The sequence below is a fragment of the Podarcis liolepis genome, assembly GCF_965112155.1.
Source record: "Podarcis liolepis genome assembly, chromosome: 1".
Classification (NCBI taxonomy): Eukaryota; Metazoa; Chordata; class Lepidosauria; order Squamata; family Lacertidae; genus Podarcis; species Podarcis liolepis.
In genome coordinates this window covers 113,989,360-114,009,959 of record NC_139554.1, presented here as the reverse complement: position 1 = coordinate 114,009,959, position 20,600 = coordinate 113,989,360, and the positions used below count along the sequence as shown (strand labels likewise).

Genomic DNA, 20,600 nt, shown 5'->3' with positions numbered 1-20,600 from the left:
TAATGGCCATCTGCTTTAACTTACCAAATGCATTTTTAGCTATGACAGTGTCAGATTCCAGCGGTTCACCAACACCAAATTTGTTTACGCCTCGTACACGGAATATATATTCATTTCCTTTTATGACTTTTGTGGTAGTGACAATGCATTCTTCAAGTTTCTCTGAAACCACAGACCATACCACACGGCTTGTCTCACGTTTCTCAACAATGTAATGTGTTACAGCAGCACCTCCATCATCTGCTGGCGGTTGCCACGTAAGGGTAATCTTTTCTGCGGTGACAGTTTTGAAATGTATAGGTCCACCTGGTGGTCCTGGTTTATCTGTTTAATATGCAAGAAAATTATATATTTTAAATAGGCAATAATGGATACAGCTAGTTGAATTGACAGAAGAAAATAATATGAAAATGCTCCAAACATACCAAGTATCTGTACCCTAATGGTGGCAGATGCAGAACCCATGGCATTCTTTAATTTCAGTTCGTAACTTCCACTGTTAATACGGGTTGCTTCTTTGATCAGTATAGCTGAAGATTCTGTGGTGTTTTCAATGGATACCTGGGCACTGGTATGTATTTCTTTACCATTGTGGAACCACTCAATTGTAGGCACAGGCTTTCCTGAGATGCCAAGTTTCAGTTTAATTGCTGTGTCTGCTTTGTATTTGACTACTTCTGTATATTCTGGGGGTACATCAATTTCAGGTGCACCTTAATGAAAAAGAAGCGGAATAGAAAATATATTAACATTTTTGAAATTCTCAGAAAGATTGATAACAAAGCAGCATTCAGTGCCAAATAATAATTTCCTAGTATCCTCTGATAGTGAAAGGCAAGCTTGAAACTGTACTGTGCTGCCCAGCTAAGGCCCCTGAATTCAAATTAGAATTTCTGTTAACAGTATTTACCTTAAACTCAAACATATAACTGGATATCAGTGGTTATGCGTTATTAATTTCTTACCATATGTATCCACGCATGTTATAGGGCCTAAAACATCAGATGGATTGCTAATTGAACCAGCAGCATTCTTAGCAAAAACACGGAATTCATATTGGGAGTTTTGAGTCAATCCTGATACAGTGAAATTAGTCTCAATGACATTGGTGAAGCTTGCTTTTGTCCATCTTCCATTTGGAAGATCACGTTTCTCAACAATATATCCAGTAATTTTGCTGCCACCATCAAAAGCTGGCTGTGTCCAAGAAAGATTGACAAATGTTTTGGAAATATCTTTGACACGAAGGGTTCTTGGCGGCTCTGCAGTATGAAACAGCAACAACATTTGGAATTAATGTGTTCATTCAACAATGACTCACCAAATAAATATTTTCTATTAAATTCATTATTTGAAATATGATTCTTATCCTTTACTACAGACTACATACCACAGGCATCTATAGCAAGAACTGCATCAGAGGGATGGCTTGCTTTTCCAATACCAGCTGCATTTTCTGCATACACTCTGAACTCATAAATGAGACCGGCGGTGATATTGGAGGCCTTGAAGTGAGTTGTGCGTATAATCGTTTTGTTAGCTTTCTTCCATAAAATACTGTTCCTGTCCTTCATTTCCAAATGGTAGCCAATGACTGCACTGCCTCCATTGGAAACAGGTTCATGCCATCCAACAACGATGCTTTCTCGAGTCACGTTGGTGATCCATGGTGTGGAAGGTGGTCCAGGGGGTGCTAAATGAATATTAAGTACAGGTCAATAAATCATAAATACATGCCTGAAAAACTCAGAAAACGAGCAAACAAAAAGTCACTTACTGTAAGGAAGCTTCACAGTTATACATGCTGAGTCAATATGGTCACTTATGCCAAAGCGATTTTCTGCTTTAATACGGAATTGATATTCTTCTCCTGTTGTAAGTTTCGTGATCTTAATCATGTTTCTAGCAACAGTTGCAGACACTTCAGACCACACAGCAGTGCTTGTTTCTCTTTTCAGTACAATGTAGTTGGTAACTTGACTTCCGCCATCATAACGAGGTGGCTCCCACTTAAGGGTAAGACCTTGTTCAGTGATATCACTTACAACAACAGGACCAACTGGAGGGCCTGGTCTGTCTAGGACAACAATCTTAAGGAAAGATTTAGTAGTTCCACTGGAGTTGGAAGCTGTGATGTCATATCTACCGGAATCAGTAGCCACACTTTCTTTGAGATTAACGATGACACTTTCAGCTGTGGTTTCAGTGTTAAACCTCATCGTTGGTTTGAGAGGAATGCCGTCCCTGGATAAAGTCACCTTCGGCAATGGTCTTCCAGAAACTGGAATCTCTACCTTTAGGTTTGAACCTGCTCTTACATAAACGGTGTGGTTCGGGAAACCTTTCATGTCGACTTCAGGAGATTCTGAAAAAATACATTTGCAAAATGTTATAAACAATGGTTTTCAAGTGCATTTTCATCTGAATTTGTATGAGCTCTATGCTAACTATTTATTATTTATTAATTAAAACTATTTTTATACCACCTTTCATGTAAACATCACAAGGCAGTATACACATACACATTAAAATTACATCAAAACTTAAAGAATAAGTAAAATACCAGTCAACTTTAGATCAAAATAGACATGTTATTATGATCTGTTTCTAGCAGATGCCAAATTGCCATCAGTGTCACCGAGGTGATTACAAGAAGAATGCATCATTTCCACATACCTAGTTGTTCTTTAACTGTAACGGCATGAAGAAGCTCTTTGGGGTCACTTAGACCAGCTTGGTTTTCAGCAAATACTCTAAAGAAGTACTCCGCATTCTCCTTGAGACCCTGGACAATATGATGAGTTGTCTTGACTACAGCACATCTGACCCATTTCTGCTGCCCTTTCTCTAGGGCTTCAACAAGGTAGCCGACAACTCTGCTTCCTCCATCATGTTCTGGCTTTAGCCACACAAGAGATACACTATCCTTAGTAACGTTTGATACTCCCAGTTTTTCGGGTGGGCTTGGTTTTTCTGAAAAATAAAGAGAAGATGATCAAGAAATGAATAAATAGAAGATGAATCGAGAGCAAATGTGTCATATGCATTCCACTTAATATTAATGTATTCAGCAAGCACATATTTTCCACAGGAAAGCTGTACATTTTAATAATACTAATACTAATAATAATTTATACCCCGCCCATCTGGCTGGGTTTCCACAGCCACTCTGTGCGGCTCCCAATCGGATATTAAAAACACAACACCTCATTAAACATTAAAAACTTCCCTAAATAGTGAAGTTTTATCTTGCATGCCTATATTAAAATATTATTAGAGTTATTAGGTGTTTTCAAGACACCTAAAATTTTGATTACTGCCTTACAATAAATTAATAACAGTAATATAAACATTACACATTAAGACTAAAGTCCTGTAAACAATTAGTGTGCATGTGTATGCATGGGTAGATAGTCATGCACTCACATGCATATATAATTAACATATTTTAAAGAACAAACCTGTTATTTTCACTCCATCCTTTGTTTCAGTTGGGACTCCAACACCAAACTCATTTTCTCCAGAGACTCTGAAGTAATAAATTCCACCTTCTTGCAGATTGGTAACTTTGTAGGAAAGACGATGGCAATTGTTGGTTACAGTGACCCAAGCTTTCTTGCTTGCTTCTCGTTTTTCGATATAATAGTTCTTCACAGGAGCACCTCCATCGTTCTCAGGAGCTTCCCAAGATAACACGGCTGATTCTTTTGTGACATCTTTTACAACGATATTAGATGGAGGTCCTGGTGAGTCAAGTACTTTGACAACTAATGTCAAAGTAGCTGTGCTTACAATATTTTGCAATGTTAGTGTATACTTTCCAGAGTCATTCCTGGTTGCTTTTTCAACAGTAATTGAGGTGCGGTTATCTGAAGTATCAATACTTGCTCGAGTACGAAGGTCAGTATCTGGCTTGCTCCACATTACATTAGGGATAGGCTTTCCTCTGAAAGGTACAGTCATTGTAAATGAGCCACCAGCTTTCACGACTAAAGTCTTTCTCATTTCATTGTCAATATCAAATGCAGGCTCTTCTTCCCTTTCTTTTGCCACCTGAGGTTCTGAAACATCACTTGGATCACTAGTGCCAACCTTGTTGATAGACCTTACTCTGAAAACATATTCAGCTCCTGATGTAAGACCAATTACAGTGTATTCTGTACCTCTTAAGCTTTGAATAGCAGTTGACCAATCAGTTTCACTGGTTAGCTTGTATTCAACTGTGTATCCAGTAACAGGAGCACCACCATCAAATAATGGCTTTGTCCATCCAATTGTTATATGTGACCTTGTAGAGTCCACAATCTTAGGCCTAGATGGAGGTGATGGAAGGAAAACAGGATCTTCTGCTTTAATGAGTGGTGAAGTATCACTAGGAAGACTAAGACCTGCAGCGTTTTCTGCAAATACCCGATATTCATATTCACATCCTTGCCGAAGGCCTGAAGATTTTACCCTTAGATCAAAAACGGGCTTTTTGTTCACACGTATCCACCTCAGGCTGTTTTTCTCACGCCTTTCAATCACATATCCAGAAATTTCATTACCTCCATCACTGTCAGGTCTTGCCCAGCAAATAGTCATGGACTCCTTTGTCACACTAGTAATCTCTAAAGATGTAGGTGGGCTTGGAACAGTAAATGGATCAAGGGCCTTGACAGCTTCACTTTCCAAAGGTTCACCAACACCATACTTGTTAACCCCCATCACTCTGAAGATGTATTCATTTCCTCTAAGTAGTTTTGTCACTTTGCAGGATGTTGTTGGATGCTCTGCTTCACAAATAGTCCATGCAATTCTACTGGTCTCACGCTTTTCCACAATATAATAGTCAATCTCTGCACCTCCATTTTCTTGAGGTGGTCCCCATGACAGATGACATTTTTCAGCAGTAAGTCCTTTGATTTCTAGTGGGGCTGCTGGTGGACCAGGTCTATCAAGTACTTTGCAATTGACAGCCAATGATCTAACTCCAGCAACATTTTGTAATGTTAGCACATATTGCCCTGAATCACGTCGAATGCAGTCTTTGACAGTTATTGCAGTAGTGTTATCAGTTGAAACAATTTCAACTCTTGCTTTCTCTTCAATGTCTTTGCCATCCTTTGTCCATGAAACTACTGGTAAGGGTCGCCCTGCAATATCGGCATTGATTTTCAAGATCTCTCCAGCTTTAACAACAACAACATCCCTGAATTTGACATCCATCATAATTCTTGGAGCCTCAACATCATCCTTTACAGTCACTGGCCCAGTTGATTCAGATGGCTCACTAAATAGTCCAGCAGCATTCCTTGCAATTACATGGAATTCGTATCGCTGGTCTTCAGTAAGTCCTGTTACATCAAAGAAAGTTTCTTGCACATTGGTGAAGTTGCACTTCAGCCAACGACCATCTGGCAACTCTTTCCGCTCTATAATATAGCCTGTGATCTTAGCACCACCATCATATTCTGGTTTGGTCCATTTGAGTGAGACACATGTTCTTGTAATGTTAGTCACTTCTGGTTGGCCAGGAGGGTCACATGGGTCCCTTGCAGCAACAGGCTCACATGATTTGCTACATTTACCTATTCCTACAATGTTTTCTGCATACACACGATATTCATACATTAGTCCTTCATCAAGGCCTGTGACCTTCATCTGTGTGTCACTTATAAGGGTTTTATTTACTTTAGTCCAAAGGATGCTGCTTCTTTCTTTACGCTCAAGGTGATAACCAAGTACTCTGCTACCTCCGTCATTAACTGGCTCTTGCCAGGTTACAACCATGAAGGCTTTAGTTGCGTGTGTTACTCGGGGAGTACCAGGCGGTCCAGGAAGACTAAATGGATACTCTGCAACAACAGGTGCAGTTTCAACGAAGGTGCTCCTGCCATAGCGATTTTCTGCAGAAACACGGAATTGATATTCTGATCCTGTGGTTAAGCGAATTATTTTTATCGAAGTTCGTGCAACTGCCGCAGACACTATACTCCATGTTGTAGTAGTTGTCTCTCTCTTCTCCACAATATAATTATTAATTTGACATCCACCATCATACTCTGGGGGTTTCCAAGATATGGTTACATTATCATTGCTGACATTGTCAATATGCAATGCTGTTGGAGGTCCTGGTTTGTCCAGTACAATTACAGTAATGGAAGCTGTTGTAGAGCCAGCACTGTTTGAAACATTTAATTCATAACTCCCTACATCTTCTTTCAATGCTTCCTTGATTGTTAGTGAGGTTGATGTCTTTGATGTGTGGACATTTACCCTTGTTGTCTCTCTTAAAGGCAGTCCATCTTTCTTCCAGCTAACTGATGGAACTGGCCTTCCTCTGATGGGCACATCAATCTTAAGATCTTCACCAGCTTTAACACTGAAAGTATTGAAAAGGAGCTCAACTGAAGGCTGGATTTCAATATCCTTCGCAACTACTGGAACCCCAAGCTGTCTTGGATCACTCTTCCCTTTTTCGTTGACAGCACATACTCGGAAAGTGTATTCTTCTCCCATACTTAATCCTGATACTGTTGCTTCTAATGTTTTAACTTGTGTGCAGGTGCTCCATTTTTCACTTCCTTTAGTTTGCATTTCTACTACATAGCCAGTTATTTTACTGCCACCATCACTCTCAGGTTTCTCCCATTTAATAGTAGCAGTGTGGCGTGTAACATCAACAAGGGTAACTTTTCCAGGTGGATAGGGTGGTTCAGAAGCCTTAACTGGTTCAGTTGTTTCTGCTGGCAAACCAACTCCATATTCATTTGCCGCCAAGACACGGAAGTAGTAACTACATCCTTCCTGTAGCTGATCAATTCTGAAGACATTCTTGGCACAGTTATTTGTAATAGTGGCATATGCCTTTCTTGTGGTTTCTCGTTTTTCAATGATGTAATTTGTAATTTTAGCACCACCATCAATAAGTGGGGGCTCCCAAGCTAATGTCACTGAATCTTTCTTCACTTCTCTGATGTTCAAGTTCACAGGTGCACTTGGTGTATCAAGAACTCTCACGTTAACAAAAGCAGATTTTTTGCCACTATTGTTTTCTAAGGTCAGGTTATATCTACCACTGTCAAATCTGTTTACATTATCAATGACCAACATTGTATATGAACTGGTAGCCTCAATCTGGGCTCTGTCGCTCAGAGTGCCTTCTGCTTTCTCCCACTTTACTTCTGGCTCTGGCCTCCCTTTGATAGTGACAAACAATCGCAATGTGCCACTAGCACGTACGGTGACAACTTTTCTGAGATCTGCATCAAGTTCAATTTCAGGAGGTTCAATTTTTTCAGCAGCAACAACACTACCAGGTATAGTTGCTGGTTCTCCAACTCCTTCAGAGTTCATAGCACAGATGCGGAAATTATACTCACTATTCTCTTTAAGTTTTTCTACTGTGAATTGCTTTCCTTGTAACCCTGATGGAGGTGTGCAAGTTGTCCATTCATCAGCAGTAGCTTCTTTAAATTCCACAATGTATCCTTTAACAGGTGCACCACCATCGTAAATGGGCTTGTTCCATGCAAGGGATACAGATGATCTGGAGGTATCTGTCACCTTTGGATTGCTTGGAGGGCCTGGTGGATACACTGCATCACAGGCTCGATAGAAAACTGATGGTTCACTAGGTTCACCAACACCAGCAGCATTTTCAGCAGAAACCCTAAATTCATAGAAATGGCCATCTGTAAGTCCAGTTACTCTGAGTCTTAAGTCTGTTAGTCTCTTCTTATTGCACTTGGTCCACCGAATACCATCTTTGTCTCGCTTTTCTAGTATGTACCCTTCAATTTCAGCACCACCATTATCCTCTGGACGACCCCAGGTTACAATCATAGAATCTTTTGTGATTGCAGAAACTTCAGGTATTGAAGGAGGGCCTGGAGGTTTGTATGGATTACATGCCAACACAGGCTCGGATTCCAGTGGTTCACCAATTCCATATTTGTTGACAGCCATTACACGGAAAATGTACTCATTGTTTGGAAGAAGCCTGGTTACTTTGTGGTTCAGAGCTTGCACATCAGATGCCACTTGTGTCCATGAAAGTCGACTTGTCTCTCTCTTTTCTATAATATAATGTGAAATGTTAGAGCCACCATCGTGTAAAGGTGGTCCCCATGCCAGATAACACTTTTCTGCAGTCACACCTGTAACTTTCAAAGGACCTTCTGGAGGTCCAGGTCTGTCAAGTACTTTTACAGTGATTGGTATAGACTTTGTGCCACCAACATTGCTCAGTTTAAGTGTATAAATGCCTCCATCCACTCTGATGCAATCTTTGACTGTGAGGGTTGTTCTCTCAATGGTAGACTTAATTTCCATTCTTGCAGTTGCTCCTTCAAATTCTTTCCCATCTTTCGACCATATAATATCAGGAATGGGTTTGCCATGGATGTCAGCCTCAAGAGCAAATGTTTCTCCAGCATGAACAACAATGACATCTTTGTATTTTGGATCCAGTGAAGCTCTTGGAGCTTCAATTTCATCTCTGGCAATAATTGGTCCTGTGCTTTCAGATGGTTCACTTATGCTACCAGCTGCATTTCTTGCAATTACTCTGAATTCATATCGTTGGTCTTCCACAAGACCAGTTACTGTGAACTCTGTTTCTGTTACATTTGTAAAACTGGCTTTCATCCAACGACCTTCAGGAAGTTCTCTCTTTTCCACAACATATCCAGTTATTCTGCTGCCACCATCATATTCAGGTTTTTTCCATTTTAGTGTTATATAATTTCTTGTGATAACAATGGCATCTGGACGGCCAGGTGGATCACAAGCATCTCGAGCAACATACAGTTCAGATGATTTGCTAACCTTACCTATGCCAACAATGTTTTCAGCAGCAACTCTGAACTCATATTCAAGACCTTCCTCAAGGCCATCTGATTTATATTTTGTGTCCTGAATGAGGGCCTTATTCAATTTTGTCCAAAGAATGCTGTTTTTATCTTTACGTTCTAGATGATAACCAAGAACTTTGCTTCCTCCATCATTAACTGGTTCATTCCATTGTACTATCATATGATCTTTGGTAGCTATGCTGACAAATGGTGTTCCTGGTGGACCTGGTTCTTTGTAGGGATATTGAACAAGAACTGGTTTAGAATCCAGTGCGGTGCTCTTTCCGTATCGGTTTTCAGCACTAATTCTAAACTGATATTCACTACCCGTTTTAAGGTTTGTTACTTTAATAGTTGTTCTTGCAACAGTCGCTGAGACCATCTGCCAGGTAGTGGTAGTAGTGTCACGCTTCTCTACAATGTAATTGGATATTTGACAGCCACCTGTGTATGCTGGTGGTTCCCATGACAGAACAACAAAATTCGAGCTAACTTCATCAAAGCGGACAGGTCCTTGTGGTGGGCCAGGCTTCTCTAGCACAATGATATTAAGATGTTCTGCTGCTGTGCCTGCAGTGTTGGTTACTGTCACAGTATATTTACCGAAATCATCCTTGTTGCTTTCTTTAATATACAAAGTAGTTGATGTAGGTGTATCTTCAACGTGTAACCTGGTTGTCTGTCTTAGAGGCTGACCATCTTTTTCCCAAGTGATAGTAGGCTTTGGTCGAGCTATAAAGGGTATTTCTACTTTAAGGTCTTCTCCAGCTTGTACAGTGTATGTATTGAACATCAGTTTGATATTTGGCTGAATGGTCAGATCTTTGGCAATCACAGGAACTGCCAGTGGTCTAGGGTCACTCTTGCCTTTTTCATTGTATGCCATGACACGGAATTGATATTCATGTCCAGAACTCAAACCAGACACAACTGCATTACAGACTTTGGTTTCAGTAACAACACTCCATTTATCAGTTCCTTTTGGCTGCATTTCAACAACGTACCCCACAATTCTGCTACCTCCATCATGTTCAGGCTTTTCCCACATAAATGATGCACTTCTCTGAGTCACATCAGTGAGAGTCACTTTTCCAGGAGGCAAAGGTGGTTCTGAAGCTTTTGAGGCATCTGCAGTTTCAACTGGAACACCAATTCCATATTCATTTTCAGCCATTACTCTGAAATAATAAATTGCCCCTTCAATAAGGTTGTCAACTCTAAAACTAGTTTTGCTGCACTTTGTGCTCACATTTGCATATGCTTTTCTGGTTGATTCGCGTTTATCAATCACATAGTTCTTTATCTTTGCCCCTCCATCATTAGCTGGAGGCTCCCACGTCAGTACAGCATAATTTTTCCTTATTTCTTTGACTACTAAATTTTGCGGTGGTCCCGGTGTGTCAAGTACCTTAACTGTGACAAATGCAGACTTAGAGCCACTGCTGTTCTCCAGTTTAAGGATATATTTTCCGGCATCATTTCTATCACAGTAATCAATGGATAACTGTGTGTAATTCAGGCCCTTTTCAATTTGAACCTTATCTGTAAATTCTCCTTCTTCTCGAGACCACATGATTTCAGGAGTTGGGCGTCCTTTGAAAGGTATGTTTATCCTGACAGATCCACCAGCTCTAACCACAATTCCCTTCCTTAATTCTGAGTCAATATCAAGTTCAGGTGGCTCAAGTTTATCTTCTGGTTTAACTGTGCCAGGAACTGCTGCAGCTTCACCTACTCCAATTTTGTTAAGAGCACAAACTCTAAGTTTGTATTCTTGATGTTCAATGAGTTTCTTGATCTCAAAGCGATTGACTCTCAGACCAGTCTGTGGGGTAGCTATTGTCCATTCTTCTTCATCTGCTTTGCAGATTTCTACAATATATCCCAGGATTTCACTACCGCCATCATAAATAGGCTTACCCCATGCTACTGTAATTGAATTCTTGGTAGTATCCACAGCATGGGCATTAGTGGGTGGGCCAGGTTTGAACATAGGGTCACATGCTTTCCAAAAGGGAGTGATTTGGCTTGGCTCACCAACTCCAGCAGCATTTTCAGCAGATACTCTAAATTCATACTCATGATCTTCTGCTAATCCTGTGACTCTTAATCGCAGGTCTGTAATTCGGCGTTTGTTACATTTCACCCATCTGATACCAGCTCTGTCCCTTTTTTCGACAATGTAGTTAACTATTTCACTGCCACCATCACTATCTGGACGATGCCAGGAGACGGTCATGGAATCCTTTGTAACGTTGGTTACTTCAATGGATTTTGGTGGACCAGGAACAACAAATGGATTTTTCATTAATACTGGTGCAGACTCCAGAGGCTCCCCAACTCCATATTTATTAACTGCCATTATGCGGAAGATATACTCATTTCCTTCCAGAAGTTTTGTTACTTTCAGCATTGTGGCTACAGCATCTGAAGCAACAACTGTCCACGCAAGGCGACTTGTTTCTCTCTTCTCAATTATGTAGTGAGAAATGTCACTGCCACCATCATGGATCGGTTGCGCCCATGTTAAGGAACACTTGTCAGCAGTAACTCCAGAAACTTGAATACTCTCTGGAGGTCCTGGTCTGTCCAGTACTTTTACTGTTATTGGTACTGATTTTGTTCCTGCAACATTAGAGGCCTGCAAAATATATTGCCCACCATCAACACGTATGGCATCTTTAACAGTTATCAAGGCCTTAAAGTCTGTATTCCTTACTTCACATCGGGCAGTATCTTCAAGTACTTTATCTCCTTTCAACCACAGAATAGTGGGAATTGGCTTCCCATGGACATCAGCCTCAAGTTTGAATGTTTCTCCAGCGTTTACAACAATTGCATCTTTGTATTTGGGATCCATGGATATTCTTGGAAGCTCAACTTCATCTTTTGCTGTTATCGGTCCTGTACTATCAGATGGCTTGCTTACTGCTCCAGCGGCATTCCTTGCAATGACTCTAAATTCATATCGTTGGTCTTCAGTAAGGCCTGTTACGGTAAACTGAGTTTCAGTTATATTGGTGAAACTTGCTTTCATCCAACGACCTTCAGGCAAATCACGTTTCTCTACTACATAGCCTGTAATTTTGCTGCCACCATCATATTCTGGCTTTGTCCATTGCAGAGTAATTGAACTTCTTTTAACAATAATAGCTTCAGGGCATCCTGGAGGATCACAAGGGTCACGCGCTACGTAACACTCAGAAGCTTTGCTTGCTTTGCCAACACCAACAATATTTTCTGCAGCTACTCTAAATTCATATTCAATGCCTTCTTCAAGGTTAGATGTTTTGTAATGTGTGTCTTGAATAACTGTCTTGTTTACCTTTGTCCACAAAATGCTGTTTCTTTCCTTTCTTTCAAGATGATAACCTAAAATTTTACTTCCACCATCATTTACTGGTTCATGCCATTGCACAACCATAGAGTCCTTTGTAACTGTTGTCACAAATGGTGTGCCAGGAGGACCTGGTTCTTTATAGGGATACTGAGCAACAACTGTGTCAGACTCCAGGGCAAAGCTCTGCCCGTATCTATTTTCAGCAAATATTCTAAACTGATATTCTGATCCAGTTTTGAGCTTCATCACCTTGAGAGTGGTTCTTGCAACGGTAGCTGAAACTGTTTCCCATACGGTGGTGGTTGTATCTCTCTTATGAACAATGTAGTTAGTGATTTGGCAGCCACCTGTGTATAGTGGAGGGTTCCATGATAATGTAATACTTTCAGCACTAATTTCATCAAATTTAACAGGGCCTTTTGGAGGATCAGGCTTGTCTAGTGTTATAATTTCAACAGTTGCAGATTTCTGTCCAACAACATTAGCAACTGCAATTTCATACGCCCCACTGTCTTCTTTGGTGACCTCTTTAATACTCAGCACAGTAAGTTTAGGTGAATCGATGACATTAACTCTAGTTGTCTGTTTTAATGGCATGCCATCTTTGGTCCAAGTAATAGTAGGTGTAGGTCGACCAGATATTGGTATTTCCACCTTTAGGTCTTGTCCCACTTGTATACTGTAACTGTGGAATGCTGGTCGTACATCTGGTTCAATAACTAAATCTTTGGCTGTTATTGGAACAGCAAGGGACCGTGGATCACTCTTACCCTTTTCATTTACAGCCATTACCCTGAAGAGATAATCCTGTCCTTGAGATAAGTTAGTAACAAGTGCTTCAAGAACTTTCACACGCGTACATTCTGACCATTTTTCGCTGCCCTTAACTTGCATTTCCACTATGTATTGCAAAATTTTGCTTCCGCCATCATGTTCAGGCTTAGCCCAGCTTAATGAAACGCTGTTTCTTGTCACATCGTCCACTGTTATCTTTCCTGGAGGTTGAGGAACTTCAGCAACTTTAACTGGGTCACTTGTTTCTGCAGGCAGGCCAATTCCAAATTCATTCTCTGCACAAACTCTGAAGTAATAATAGCAGCCCTCCTGAAGTTGAGCCACTTTCCACGATGTCTTGTGGCAGTTTGTTACAACAGCAGCATAGGCTTTCCTTGTGGCTTCACGTTTTTCTATTATATAATTTTTAATTTTAGCTCCACCGTCTATCGAAGGAGGCTCCCAGGCAAGTGATACTGAGTCTTTGGTGATTTCCTTAATTTTCAGGTTCACTGGGGGGCCTGGGGTATCTAGGACTCTTACACTGACGAAGGCAGACTTAGTTCCACCACTGTTTTCTAAAGTAAGAGTGTATTTTCCAGAATCAAATCTGTTAACGTTGTCGAGAACCAGCGAGGTAAAGCTGCTAGTGCTGTCAATAACAGCTGCCTCTCTGATGTCACCATCCACCTTGCTCCATTTTACTTCGGGTGTTGGGCGTCCTCTAATTGGAACAAATAATCTTAAGGAGCCACCAGCTCTTACATTGATAACCTTCCTCAGTTCCAAGTCTAGATCAAGGTCTGGAGCTTCCAGCTTTTCTTCGACCACAATAGTTCCAGGAACATCAGCATGCTCTCCTACTCCTGCTTTGTTAACAGCACAAATGCGGAATTTATATTCATGCTTCTCCTGCAATTTTTCTACTTCCATATTTGTTTTCTTAATTCCAGTTGGTGGTGTACAAATTGCCCAGTCCCCAACACTCACATCACATTTTTCAACAATGTATCCTTGGATTTCTGAGCCACCATCATAGATTGGCTTACTCCAGGAGAGAAAAACCGAAGATCTTGTAACATCTATTGCTTTAGGATTGTTGGGAGGACCTGGTTTGTATATAGGGTCACAAGCCTTATGATAAACAGAAGGTAGGCTTGGCTCACTGAGGCCAGCTGCATTTTCAGCCGAGACTCTGTATTCATAATTATGATTTTCTATAAGTCCAGTAACTCTGTATCGAAGTTCACTTATCAAACGCTTGTTACATCTTGTCCACCGAATGCCTTCTTTATCACGTTTTTCTAGTACATAACCCAAAATTTCACTGCCGCCATCAGAGGGTGGTCTTTCCCATACGACAATCATAGAATCCTTGGTAACAGCCGAGACCTCTGGGGCCTTTGGTGGAAGTGGCACTACAAATGGATTTTTAGCCATTACAGGCTCAGATTCAAGAGGCTCCCCAACGCCATATTTGTTTACAGCCATGATGCGGAAGATATATTCGTTGCCTTCCAAAAGTTTAGTAACTTTGTAACTAAGGGTTTGTACATTGCCATCAACTAAAGTCCAGACTAAGCGGCTTGTTTCTCTTCTTTCAATTACATAATGTGAAATGTCACTACCACCATCTTGCAATGGGGGTTTCCATGCCAGGTAACACTTTTCAGCAGTAACTCCTGTTACAACAACCGGACCTTCAGGTGGGCCAGGTTTGTCAAGAACCTTAACATGAATGGAAGCTGTCTTTTCACCTGCAGCATTCTTGGCCAGCAATACATAATGCCCACTGTCAACGCGAATGGCTTCTTTGACGCTTAGGCTTGTGGCAAAGTCTGTGGTTTTTATATCCAAGCGTGCAGTATTCACTAGTTCCTTGTCGCCTTTTAGCCACTGAATAGAGGGCAGCGGCTTACCGTGAACGTCTGCGTCAATCTTGAACGATTCGCCAGCATGCAGTACAAGGGTTTCTTTAAATTTGGGGTCCATACTTATGCGAGGTGGCTCTACTTCATCTCTTGCTGTGACTGCCCCTGAGCTTTCAGATGGCTCACTGAAAACGCCTGCAGCGTTGCGCGCAATGACACGGAACTCATACCTTTGATCTTCAACTAGGCCAGTTACTGCAAACTGGGTCTCAATAACATTTGTAAAGCTTGCTTTCATCCAGCGGCCTTCAGGTAGCTCCTTCTTCTCAACTATGTATCCGGTGATCTTGCTTCCGCCATCATATGCTGGTTTCTTCCACTGAAGAGTAACAGAGTTCCTTGTGACGATGATAGGCTCTGGACGACCAGGAGGATCACAAGGATCATAAGCTTTGTAGCATTCTGAACCTTTACTTGCTTTTCCGATACCAACTATATTTTCTGCATAAACTCTGAATTCATATTCAAGGCCTTCCTCAAGTCCAGTTGTTTTAAAGTTAGTGTCAGGAATTGCCGCTTTGTTCAATTTAACCCAGAGTATGCTGTTTCTTTCCTTGCGCTCCAAATGATAACCAATAATCTTGCTGCCACCATCATTGACTGGTTCATTCCAGTGTACAACCATACTATCCCTGGAGACTTTTGGTACAAAAGGAGTTCCAGGAGGCCCAGGTAGTTTGTATGGATACTGGGCTACCACAGACTCTGATGTGAGATATGTACTCTTTCCATATCTGTTTTCAGCAGCAATTCTGAATTGATATTCACATCCAGTCTTTAATCTAGCTGCTTTTAGAGTTGTTCGGGCAACGGTAGCTGAAACAATCTGCCAAGCAGTAGTGGAGGTGTCTCGTTTTTCCACAATATAATTGTTGATAGAACTGCCACCATCATATTTGGGTGGTCCCCAGGAAATGGTAATATTGTCTGCAGTTACGTCTTCAATCTTCACTGGTCCAGTTGGAGGTCCTGGCTTGTCAAGGACAACAATGTTAATAATTTCAGTAGCTTCCCCAGCAGAGTTAGAAAGTTTTACTAAATATTGTCCAACATCTTCTCTACATGCTTCTTTTATTGTTAGCAAAGTGTTGTTGTCTGTATTTTCTTCGTTTACTCTAGTAGTTTGTCTTAGTGGCACATCATCTTTGAGCCACGTTACAGCTGGCTTGGGTCGACCAACAAATGGAACATCAACCTTTAAGTCTTCACCTGCTAGTACACTGAAGGTAGTGAATAACAGTTTGAAGGCTGGTGGTATCACAAGATCTTTCGCAATAACTGGTACACTCAATTGTCGAGGATCACTGATTCCTTTTTCATTCTGAGCTGAAACACGGAAAGAATATTCTTCACCCTGGATCAGTCCAGTTATAACAGCTTCAGTAACTTTTACAGTAGTGCATGTGGCCCATTTCTCACTGCCTTTGCTTTGCATTTCTACAATGTAGCCCAAAATTCTGCTTCCTCCATCATGTTCAGGTTTCTCCCAAGACAAAGATACACTCTTTCGTGTCACATCTAATATAGTTATTTTTCCTGGAGGAAGAGGCCTTTCAGATGCCTTAATAGAGTCTGATGTTTCAACAGGAAGCCCTATTCCATATTCATTTTCAGCTAGAACTCTGAAATAATAGTTGCAACCTTCCTGTAGATTGTCCACTTTCCAGCTGGTCTTATGGCAATTGGCCATAACTGTTGAATATGCTTTTCTTGTTGCCTCACGTTTTTCAATAATATAATTTTTAATTTTAGAGCCACCATCTATGAGGGGAGGGTCCCACGTGAGAGTCACAGATGACTTTGTAACCTCTTTTATCTTCAGATTCTGTGGGGCGCCAGGTGTATCAAGAACCCTTACAATTACAAATGCTGATTTACTGCCTGAGCTGTTTTCTACAGTCAGTATATATTTGCCACTGTCAAATCTATTCACATTTCCAACTGTAAGTAGTGTATAAGAGCTTGTGGATTCAATAGTGGCTTTGTCTAAAGACTCTCCATGTTCTCTTGACCATTTCACTTCAGGCGCTGGTCTTCCTTTAATTGGGACGAAGAGTCTTAAAGTACAGCAAGCTCTGAGGGTCACAACTTTACGTAGGTCTGCATCAAGTTCAATCTCAGGAGGCAGTACCCTTTCTTCAGCTTTTGGTGTCCCAGGAACAAGAGCAGGTTCTCCAATGCCTTCAGAGTTCATAGCATATATTCTGATTTTATATTCCTGGTTTTCTTTTAGATTAGTGATGGTAAAGGAAGTTGCCTTCAGCCCTGCTGGTGGAGTTACAATTTTCCACTCATCTTCGTCAGGTAATGCTGTTTCAACCATGTAGCCTGTGATTTCTGAGCCACCATCATATATTGGCTTATTCCAAGCAATTGTAATTGAGGACTTGCTTGTGTCTAATACACGTGGGTTACCTGGTGGACCTGGCTTAAATACAGTGTCAGCAGCTTTGTAGAATGGACTGCTTAGACTTGGTTCACTTACACCAGCAGCGTTTTCAGCTTTCACTCGGTATTCATATTCATGACCTTCTGTGAGTCCAGATACTTTATAGCGCAAATCTGTGACAACCCGCTTGTTACATTTCACCCAGCGTAGTCCAGCCCTGTCACGACGTTCTACAATATAATTGATTATAGGGCTTCCACCATCAGAATCAGGGTGTCCCCAGCACACAATCATAGAATCTTTGGTTGCAGCTGTAACTTCAGGTGTCTTCGGTGGATCAGGTACTACATAAGGATTTACTGCAAGAACAGGCTCTGATTCCAGGGCTTCGCCAAGGCCATATTTGTTAACAGCCATAACACGGAAGATATATTCATTGCCTTTCAATAGCTTTGTGACCTTTAATTTTGTTACTGGAACTTCTGTGGCTACAGTTGTCCATGCCAATCTGCTAGTCTCACGTTTCTCAACAACATAATGGTCAATACTTGCGCCTCCATCATCCAAAGGTGGTAACCATGACAGGACACATTTTTCTATGGTAACATCAGACACAGCCAAAGGCCCTTCTGGAGGACCAGGTCTGTCTAGTACTTTGACATTGAAAATATGTTTTGCAAAGCCACCTGGATTGGAGGCTGTAAGTGTGTAGGCACCTCCATCTCTTCTTATAGAGTCCTTATTATGAAGAACAGTTGAGAAATCAGCTATTTTAATTTCTAATTTTGCCGTGTCTTCAAGCTCCTTTCCTTCTTTCGTCCATGTCAGAGTTGGTGGAGGGCGACCTGAAACATCAGCTTCAAGTTTGAAAATTTCACCTGCTTTTAATATCAAAGTGTCTTTGTATTTAGCATCAACCATGATCCTTGGTGCTTCAATCTCATCTCTGCACGTTATTGCATCTGATGGTTCGGATGGGTGGCTAACAGCACCAGCCGCATTTCTAGCAATCACACGGAATTCATAAGCAGCATCTTCTGTGAGACCACTAACAGTGAACTCAGTTTCTAGTATATTGCCAAAGTTAGCCTTTAGCCATCGGCCATTAGGAAGATCTCTTTTTTCAACAGTATAGCCAGTTATCTTAAAACCTCCATTATATTCAGGTTTTTTCCACTTAAGTGCTACTGCGTGTCTTGTAATATTGAGAGGAACTGGCTTCCCAGGAGGATCAATAGGGTCCAGGGCCAATGCTGGCTCAGATGGCTTGCTTGGTTTACTCTTGCCTGCCATATTTTCTGCTATGACTCGGAATTCATAGGCAAGGCCAGATGTAAGACCACTTGATTTGAAGGTATTTACTGATATCAAAGCTTTACTTACGGTCTGCCAAAGAATGCTATTTCGTTCTTTTTGCTCAATGTGATATCCCAAAATGGGGCTTCCTCCATCTGTCAAAGGCTCATGCCAGCTAATGCTAATTGCATCTTTTGTGACTGCAATCAGTTGAGGAGTGCCTGGAGGACCGGGAACTTTAAAAGGATAGTTAGCAATTACATTCTCTGAACTGATAGATGGTCCTGAACCATATCTGTTCTGAGCTTTAACACGGAATTGGTACTCTGTCCCAGTAGTGAGGCGAGCAGCTTTAAAAGTAGTACGTATAACAGTAGTTGCTAACTCAGCCCATGCAGTACTGTCGGTTTTACGCATTTCTACAACATAGTTACTTATTGGTACCCCTCCATCATTCAGTGGAGGTTCCCATGAGAAGGTGACATAGTCGGATGAAACTTCTTCAAATTTGATTGGCCCTGTGGGAGGTCCAGGAACATCATGCACCTGTATAGTTATAACATCGCTAACTTCACCAACAATATTTTTAGCTGAGATTGGGTATCTGCCGCTATCGTTTCTAGTGCATTCATTAATGGTCAAGATGGCTGCAGAAGCAGTATGTTCAAAGTTTACTCTTTGAGTTTGTTTAATTAACTGGTCTTCTTTTTTCCAAGTAATAGTTGGCCTTGGGCGACCAAGCACAGGTATTTCAACTTTGATATTGTCACCAGCTCTGGCAATTACTGTTTTCTGGTAAAGGCCACGCAAATCAAATTCTGGAAGCATCATTTGCTCTTTAACGACAACTGGTCTGCTTTCTCTTGGATCACTTCTTCCAGCACTATTAACTGCCATAACCTGGAAAGTATATTCTTCATTTTCAGTCAGATTCTTTACCACACATTCTAATGTTTTCACAGTTGTGATATGTGTCCACTGAGTTGAACCTTTTTTCTGGGCTTCAATAACATAGCCAGTAATCTTGCTACCACCATCATGTTCGGGCTTTGGCCAAGCAAGGCTGACTGTCTTCCTTGTGATATCCATGATATTAAGGCTCTCTGGTGGTGATGGTGCCTCTGACGCTCTTACAGGTTCAGCAGTTTCGGCAGGTTCACCAATTCCAAATTCGTTTTCAGCAAATACTCTGAAGTAATATTCACACCCTTCAGCCAAATTAGGAATCCTAAGTGAACATTTTGGGCACTTTGTTGTGATGGTTGAATATGCCTTTCGTGTTGACTCACGTTTTTCAACTATATAATTTGTTATGCGTGAACCACCATCAATTAGAGGCATATCCCATTGTAGGGTGATGGTATCTTTAGATATGTCTCTGGGCTTGAGATTTATTGGTGGCCCTGGTGTATCCAAGACTTTTACATTTACAAAACCAGTCTTCTTGCCAGCAGCATTTTCAAGGGTCATGACATACTTTCCTGCATCATATCTATTGCATTCTGTGACAATGAGAAGTGTGAAAGAGTCTGTATTTTCAATACTGGCACGTCCTTTAAGTGAAATATCATCCTTGGTCCATGTGATTTCAGGAACTGGGCGCCCTTTAATTGGAACAAATACCCGAATGGTCAGTCCAGCTCTAACAACAAGAGTTTTCCTCAGCTCGGCGTCTAATTCAAAATCAGGAGCTACTTCACGTTCCCTGATTTCAACATCTTTTATCGTTGCTGGTTCACCAGCGCCAGCAGCATTGAGGGCAATAATTCTAAAATTGTATTTGGCTCCTGGCTGGAGATTAGCAACCACAAATTCTGTGATTCTTAGAGCAGTCCCCGTGGTATCTTTCACCCATGTGTCTTCTCCTTCTTTTTGGTGCTCCACAATATAGCCGATTATATCAAGTCCGCCATCATAGTGAGGTTTACCCCATGCTAGGCTAGCAGTTGTCTTTGTTGTATCAGTTACTCGTGGGTTGGAAGGAGGTCCCGGTGGATCTATAAATAATGAAAAAGGCAACACATTTTATTTGA

At 41.2% G+C, this 20,600-nt stretch overlaps 1 protein-coding gene across 1 annotated transcript in view; it reads right to left on the bottom strand.

Moving 5' to 3' along the window:
- LOC310691422 (titin-like) overlaps positions 1-20,600 on the bottom strand; it is a 284,446-nt gene that overhangs the window by 26,995 nt on the left and 236,851 nt on the right. Inside the window, exons 278-284 of the mRNA XM_083471213.1 lie at positions 3,462-20,564; positions 2,677-2,973; positions 1,778-2,365; positions 1,391-1,693; positions 966-1,262; positions 426-713; positions 25-324 (exon numbers count right to left, since the gene is read on the bottom strand). Of these exons, the coding sequence (XP_083327339.1) occupies positions 25-324; positions 426-713; positions 966-1,262; positions 1,391-1,693; positions 1,778-2,365; positions 2,677-2,973; positions 3,462-20,564 (19,176 nt within the window). The remainder of the gene's footprint in view (positions 1-24; positions 325-425; positions 714-965; positions 1,263-1,390; positions 1,694-1,777; positions 2,366-2,676; positions 2,974-3,461; positions 20,565-20,600) is intronic.